Source organism: Cucumis melo, chromosome 9 (assembly GCF_025177605.1).
Source record: "Cucumis melo cultivar AY chromosome 9, USDA_Cmelo_AY_1.0, whole genome shotgun sequence".
In the NCBI taxonomy this organism is placed as follows: domain Eukaryota; kingdom Viridiplantae; phylum Streptophyta; class Magnoliopsida; order Cucurbitales; family Cucurbitaceae; genus Cucumis; species Cucumis melo.
The window spans coordinates 2,391,475-2,399,859 of NC_066865.1; the positions used below are offsets into that span (position 1 = coordinate 2,391,475).

Genomic DNA, 8,385 nt, shown 5'->3' on the forward strand with positions numbered 1-8,385 from the left:
TTTTCAAAAGTTTAATTTTATTTTCGGTGATTAATAATTCAACTATATTTAAGAAAGTTACAAGCCATCATAAAGTAAATTAAAAAAAAGTTTCAAACCATAAAAAAACTAATATATTCATAGTTTAATTAAAAAAATGAAAAATGAAAAGATAAATTCAAAATATGAATAAAATATTTACAAAATATAACAAAATTTGAGATCGATATAAAAGTGATACTTTTGAAGAGTTTTGTGGTGGAAACCAAACAATAATTAGTGAACCAAATTTAGTTAATTTCTTAAAAGAATGAAAGTTTGGAATTAGAGAATAAAAAAAAGAAAAATGAAAACTTTAAAACAGAATTAAAGAAAAAAACAAAGATGAGTTATACAAATGTCCCCATCTCTCTCTATAAGAATCCATTCTCCCCACGCACTTCTTCCTTCAAATCTCCTCTTCTTCAACCTTTGACCACTGCTCTAACTCTCACTCCCAACTTCATTTCTCTTTCTTCTTCCCCTGTTTTCCCCGGTGAAACAACACTGCTCACTTTTAAACACAGATTAAACCATTACCCCCCCACCATTTTCCCTTCAGATCTCTTTTCCATTCTTTTCATTTCCAATGCCTTCTTTTTAACTCATTCATCTTGCCCTTTCATCCCTTTCTTCTGGTCTCTGTTTCCGATCGGGTTTTTTTCTAGGACCCTCCAATGGCGGAACCGGTTACAGAGCCTAAGGCATTACCCGAACCCGAAAAGAAGAAAGAACAGAGCCTTCCTTTTCACCAACTCTTCTCTTTTGCAGACAAATACGACTGGTTTCTCATGATCCTTGGTAGTTTTGGTGCCATTATCCACGGCTCTTCCATGCCGGTTTTCTTCCTCCTTTTCGGCGAAATGGTTAACGGATTCGGCAAAAACCAATCCAATTTTCACAAAATGACAGCTGAAGTCTCTAAGGTATTCTCAAATTCAACTCAATTTCTTTCTTTCACTATTCTTCTTAGTCTTTAGATCTCAGATCCGATTGTTTTTTTCCCTTTAATCTGCAGTATGCTCTGTATTTTGTCTACTTGGGTCTCATTGTCTGTTTCTCATCCTACGCCGGTAAGTATACAAACAAACTCCTCTGTTTTTTTTCTTCTCTTTCTCTCTTTACAAACCCAGACAAGATGAAAATTTCATCTTTGTATGTACAGAGATCGCATGTTGGATGTACACAGGGGAAAGACAAGTAAGCACATTGAGAAAAAAGTATTTAGAAGCTGTTTTGAAACAAGATGTTGGATTCTTCGACACTGATGCAAGAACAGGGGATGTTGTTTTTAGTGTTTCAACAGACACTCTTCTTGTACAAGATGCAATCAGTGAGAAGGTAACTTCTTTTTTCTAAAATGGAGAAAAATCTAATAGTAGCTAATGTAGGGGCAAAATGGATTACTTCATTCAGCAAAATACCCATCTGGGTAGTTGCTACTTTCATTAATTAAAACCAATATGCGCAGATTAGCAAGAAGATAAGTTTTAACATGCGCCATTGCAGAGCATCGCCATTAATACACTGATTCCACACCAAAAACAAGCATCTTTCTTCTTTTTATTGAAATGGGGTTTCATTTTTTTTTGTTTAGGTGGGGAACTTCATTCACTATCTTTCGACTTTCTTGGCTGGATTGGTTGTGGGTTTTGTGTCAGCATGGAGATTAGCTCTTTTGAGTATAGCAGTAATTCCTGGAATAGCTTTTGCTGGTGGTTTATATGCTTATACTCTCACTGGTCTTACTTCAAAGAGTCGAGAATCCTATGCAAATGCTGGCATCATTGCCGAACAGGTGAAAGATTTTTTTTTCTTTTCCTTTTTTGTCTATCTTTGTTGTAATGTTTAAGTTTCAACTCTGTTTCACTGTTCTGTTTTCCTTTTGTTCTTAGCAACATGCCATGATTATGTTGTAATCATCATTTTTTGTTATTAAATTCATTCTAATCTTCACTCCCTAATGTTATTCAAAGTTTGATTCTTTTTTAGTCAAACCCACAGTAAAGTAGAATCACAATCACATGGTATGTTGAACATAACATGATATGTTTCTTTCATAAACGTTTTCTTATTAGGCGATTGCTCAAGTTCGAACTGTTTACTCTTATGTTGGGGAAAGCAAAGCTTTGAATTCCTATTCAGATTCAATTCAAAACACTTTGAAAATTGGATACAAAGCAGGAATGGCTAAAGGGTTGGGTCTTGGTTGTACTTATGGCATTGCTTGTATGTCTTGGGCACTTGTTTTCTGGTATGCTGGTGTTTTCATCCGAAACGGACAAACAGACGGTGGTAAAGCCTTCACTGCTATATTCTCCGCCATCGTCGGTGGCATGTAAGACTCAATAAATTAGAATCTTCGGTTTAACTAATCATACATCAGGATTATAGTTTTTGTTGAATGTGGTTTTTGTGTAATGCTATAGGAGTTTGGGGCAGTCATTTTCCAATTTGGGAGCATTTAGTAAAGGGAAAGCAGCAGGGTATAAATTGATGGAGATTATCAAACAGAAGCCTACAATAATTCAAGACCCATTAGATGGGAAATGTTTGGGTGAAGTTAATGGCAACATTGAGTTCAAAGATGTAAGCTTTAGCTACCCATCTAGACCGGATGTGATGATCTTTAGGGATTTCTCCATTTTCTTCCCGGCCGGGAAAACAGTGGCTGTTGTCGGCGGTAGCGGTTCCGGGAAAAGCACCGTTGTTTCTCTCATTGAAAGATTCTATGATCCCAATCAAGGTTAGTTATCAAACCAATGCATATAAACCAACTAACACTTGTGAATTGTGTTCTTATTTTATTTCCTTTGTTTTCTTTAAAAACAGGGCAGGTTTTATTAGACAATGTAGACATCAAGACACTGCAATTGAAATGGCTACGTGATCAAATTGGTTTAGTGAATCAAGAACCGGCTTTGTTTGCAACCACCATTTACGAAAACATTCTCTATGGCAAACCCGATGCCACGACGGCGGAGGTTGAAGCTGCCGCGGCTGCAGCCAATGCACATAGCTTTATCACGTTGCTCCCCAATGGCTACGATACCCAAGTTAGTAAAATCTCCAAATGGGTTTTCAGTTTCATTACTATTTAGTTATTTTTTTCCATAACATAACAAGTTTCTAATCAAAACCCAGGTGGGGGAAAGAGGATTACAACTCTCCGGTGGACAAAAACAGAGAATCGCCATAGCCAGAGCAATGTTGAAGAACCCCAAAATCCTTCTCCTCGATGAAGCTACTAGCGCTCTCGATGCAGGCTCTGAGAGCATAGTTCAAGAAGCTTTAGATCGTTTAATGGTCGGAAGAACAACGGTGGTAGTCGCACATCGATTATCAACCATAAGAAATGTTGATTCGATTGCAGTAATACAACAGGGGCAAGTCGTCGAAACAGGAACTCACGACGAACTAATCACCAAATCCGGTGCTTATTCTTCGTTAATCCGATTCCAAGAAATGGTTCGAAACAGAGAATTCTCGAATCCATCTACACGTCGAACACGATCGTCACGGCTTAGCCATTCATTATCAACAAAATCATTAAGCCTCCGCTCCGGCAGTCTCAGGAATTTGAGCTATTCGTATAGCACCGGTGCTGATGGCCGAATCGAAATGGTCTCGAACGCCGAAACCGATCGGAAAAACCCTGCCCCAGATGGCTATTTCCTTCGTCTTCTTAAACTCAACGGCCCTGAATGGCCGTATTCAATAATGGGCGCTGTTGGCTCTGTTCTCTCCGGTTTCATCAGTCCAACATTCGCCATTGTTATGAGCAACATGATTGAGGTTTTCTATTACAGAAATTCATCCGCCATGGAAAGGAAAATCAAAGAATTCGTATTCATCTACATTGGAATTGGGGTTTACGCAGTTGTAGCTTATCTAATTCAGCATTATTTCTTCACAATCATGGGCGAAAATCTCACAACCAGAGTCAGAAGAATGATGCTCGCAGGTAAAAATCAATCATTAATCATTAAACTTTCAAACCCTTTATTAATATAAAAGAAAGTGAAATAAATCCAATCCTTTGCTGTTTTTCTTTTGTGTTATATTAGCTATATTGAGGAATGAAGTCGGATGGTTCGATGAAGAAGAACACAACTCAAGTTTAGTAGCAGCAAGATTAGCAACTGATGCAGCTGATGTAAAATCCGCCATAGCTGAAAGAATATCAGTGATATTACAAAACATGACTTCACTTTTCACATCTTTCATAGTTGCATTCATTGTTGAATGGAGAGTTTCTCTTCTCATCCTTGCAGCTTTCCCTCTACTTGTTCTTGCCAACATGGCTCAGGTAAAACAACTCAAAACTCAAAACCCATTTCCCAAAACTCCGTTAATGTCTATTTCAAAGCATTTTAAAACACAACCCACACAAAAAAGATTAGTTTTTTTATTTTTTATTTTTTTCCTTCCAAGTCCTGCGTGAGTTGACCCTAGTCTAAAAAGGTGAGCTGCAGTTAGTGAAAAATTGAAACTTTGAAGAAATGGGTCAGATTCTTTGAAGTTTGCTTTTTACAGCTCTTGGAATATAACCTCACTGCATTTTAAGTCCTATTCTTTTATTAAGCGACAAAGAACCTGAAATATTTAACTCTTACCATCTCTGTGCTCTGCACGTGCCTGCCCTGCACTAACTTCTGAAGTCTTTGCAGTGATAAACATTAAATAAAGAGATATATGTATTTAAAAAGTTCATAGCTTTTAAATTTTAATATGTAATAATAAAATAAACAAACAACCAAGGAAACCTCTTCGAAATTCCAACAAGATTCAAACTTTACTAAAAAAATTCCTCACCCCCTTTTCATTTTTTCAAGTAGAACCTTTCTGCGTTTTGTTCTGTTTTTGTTTTTGTTTTACCTTTTTTCTTCGAGCCCAATGCCTATTTATTTTTCTTCTTGGTTTCTCTGTTTTGAAATGTTTATAAACACCGACTCTTCTGCATCTTTGCAGTATTTTTTTTATTCAAAAGATTCAAGTTTTGACCATCTTTCACTCCCTTGAAATCCGAGCTCTTTCTCTGGCTTTTGACAGAAACCCCATGTGAAAAACTGCAGCTAAATTCTCACTCCCCGTGATCTTCATTCATATAATATAAAGTTTTCAAACTTAGCTCTTCACATTTTTCCATGAAAATTAAAAAAAAGGGGTATAGTATAGTATTTTTAGCTGCAGAGTTCTGTAGCTGACTGACTTCATTATACGTTGTTGTCTTTTTCTTGTAGTAATTTCTCTTTAAAGTGATTTAAATCTATTGGGTTTTTTTTTTTTCCTTTCAAACTATATAGTGTACTGATATCTGACCATTTGTCTTGTGTTGAACAGTAGTGTAAAATTTGCGCATGCTTCTAATACAGTGAAAGTTACAATTGATTGCTAAAGGACATTACTTTCTGCAACTTATAAATGTCTTTGTCATTGTTTCTTTTTCCATGTTTAGTAAAAAGAAGAACAACCCCCATGTTAATAGAACTCAGCTTGTTCTTAATTTGACTTTTATTAGTGAGGTTGATTTGAATTGGATATAATTTTAAATGACTTAAATTGAACATTGTTATTTTATTATGCAGCAACTTTCATTGAAAGGATTTGCTGGGGATACTGCAAAGGCCCACGCAAAGACAAGTATGATTGCAGGGGAAGGTGTGAGCAATATCAGAACAGTAGCTGCCTTCAATGCTCAAGACAAGATCCTTTCTTTGTTTCGCCATGAGCTTCGTGTCCCACAGCGACAGAGTCTCCGTCGAAGCCAAACGGCGGGGATTCTTTTTGGTATATCGCAGCTAGCTCTTTATGCTTCTGAAGCTTTAGTTTTGTGGTATGGTGTCCATTTGGTCAGCAATGGTGGATCAACATTTTCTAAAGTGATTAAAGTCTTTGTTGTCTTGGTTGTTACCGCCAATTCTGTGGCGGAAACTGTTAGTCTTGCTCCCGAGATCGTTAGGGGTGGTGAATCGATCGGTTCTGTTTTCTCAATTCTTGATCGCCCGACGAGGATTGACCCTGATGATCCTGAGGCAGAGACTGTTGAGACCCTTCGTGGAGAAATTGAACTACGACACGTTGACTTCGCATACCCATCTCGACCTGATGTCATGGTGTTTAAGGATCTCAATTTGAGAATCAGGGCTGGTCAGAGCCAGGCATTGGTTGGAGCTAGTGGATCAGGGAAGAGTTCAGTGATTGCGTTGATTGAAAGATTCTACGATCCGCTTGCCGGAAAAGTTATGATCGACGGGAAGGACATTCGACGCCTAAACTTACAATCGTTGAGGCTGAAAATTGGATTAGTACAACAAGAGCCAGCCTTATTTGCTGCCAGCATTTTTGATAACATTGCATATGGAAAAGATGGAGCAACAGAATCAGAAGTAATAGAGGCAGCAAGAGCAGCCAATGTTCATGGCTTTGTTAGTGGACTGCCTGATGGATACAATACACCTGTTGGAGAAAGGGGAGTTCAGCTATCTGGTGGCCAAAAACAACGCATAGCTATTGCTAGGGCTGTTCTCAAGGACCCCACAATCCTCCTCCTCGACGAGGCCACTAGCGCCCTCGACGCCGAGTCCGAGTGTGTGCTGCAAGAGGCTCTCGAAAGGCTCATGAGGGGCCGAACCACGGTGGTTGTAGCACATCGTTTATCCACAATCAGGAGTGTGGACAGCATTGGTGTGGTCCAAGATGGGCGCATTGTTGAGCAAGGTAGCCATAACGAGCTGCTAAGCCGAGCCGAGGGGGCTTACTCAAGGCTTTTGCAGCTGCAACATCAACATATATGAAATGGGTGAGGGTCAAAATTTTCCTATGGAGCAACATGGGGTTGTTGGTTGTTAAACCAAAATTGGGGTCCCATTTTAGATGATGTTTTATTTTTTCTTTTTCATCCTTTTTCTCTCTCTTTTTTCTTTTCTTTCTAGTTGTAGATATCAATGTGGAATGTGCAATCTATTCTATATCATGTTGACTGCTCCATTTCCAATGGGAAAAAGGCAAGTATGTTATTATAATTGAACATTATGGTGCACTGCATGAACCTCTTTATCTAATTGTCTGTTTGGTCTACCAAGTCATCTTTATTATTATCCTAAAGGAAAAAAGGAAAAGAAAAAAAGATGCAAAATCTTAGATCCAATTTGCCTTTTTAGAACTTGATGATAAGACTTGAACTTACTGTATACCTTTTTCCCCACTATGGTGTTCTTGCCTGTACCATCATTAGTTATGAAATACATGATGATAAAAGATAACAAACCAAACAATTGATAAGAACAACATAGAAACAGATATATATTTAAGGCAAAGGACGACAAGAATCTAAATCTACAATAATCAAAATCCAAATCTGTTACACCTCATGGATTGTTGCATACCCTGTAACTAATAACTAACAACGTACTCCTCCTTGCTTATCATGCACCATGTACTGATTTTAAAAGTCAAGACTAGGGTCTGAAGAATTTTTTCCTTTGTTCTCACTCCTATGTTTTTTAGAAAAAAATCTTAGAATGCTTCAATCTAATTAAACATACTTAACTTTCTTGTTGATACAGTTATGGTTATGTGTTTCTTAAATGTACCTTTATATTTTGAGGATTCTTTCTCATTCCCATATGACCTCAATTCATTTATATATTCTATTTTTTTTCCTATATGAAATAAGTTTTTATGACTCTTTTCACTCTTTCCCTAAATCTGCTACTGTGTGCATGGGTCATAGAATGGCCATTTTGTCGTAGAGCTCCTCTAAACTCAGTTATTATAAAATCAGTCTGTATTTTAAAAGAAACAAACTTTAAGTGAGTTAAGAAGATGGGGTGAATGATTGGAAAAGCAAGTGATGGGTATTATATATTAGACTTAAAGCAGAAGAAAGTGTTGAGGATGGAAAGTTGGGTATTAGGGACCCCATCAACAGCACTTGACATCATCAAATGCACCTAAAAGCTCAAAAGAGAAGGGCAGTGGCAGTGGCTGTGGGCAAAGGCCAACACACTGTTTAAGGCATGCCCTTTATCATATTATTTCAACTACTTTTTCCTACTTACATCAAATTCCATCTTTTCTTTTTTTTTTCTTTGTGAAAAGCTCTGAATTGAATCAAACTTATCACTTCAAATACAAATGTCCCACATGCATTTGTATAAATTAGTAATAATATATATATAAAAAGAATGTCCCACATACATGTGTGCGTCTTTCATCTATCAAAAAGCAATGAAATTTCTATCCTAACTGTTTTTCTTCTTTTGATTCATGGTGTCCATTGAAATTAAGTTTGATTTAATATTGTAATACCTGTCCCAATTTCTTTGGTTGCTTTTCTTTTCTCTTGACATTTTTCTTTCAATT

General features: G+C 37.1%; 1 protein-coding gene across 1 annotated transcript; it reads left to right on the forward strand.

Annotated features, from left to right (window-relative positions):
* Positions 1-427: 427 nt before the first annotated feature.
* Positions 428-7,098, forward strand: LOC103498477 (ABC transporter B family member 19). Its single transcript, XM_008461086.3, has 10 exons — positions 428-944; positions 1,037-1,091; positions 1,184-1,359; positions 1,616-1,816; positions 2,097-2,356; positions 2,448-2,764; positions 2,851-3,074; positions 3,163-3,982; positions 4,086-4,327; positions 5,607-7,098. Exons 1-10 carry the CDS (start codon positions 696-698, stop codon positions 6,813-6,815), a joined length of 3,753 nt encoding a protein of 1,250 aa, XP_008459308.2. The 5' UTR covers positions 428-695; the 3' UTR covers positions 6,816-7,098.
* The last annotated feature ends 1,287 nt before the right edge of the window (positions 7,099-8,385 follow it).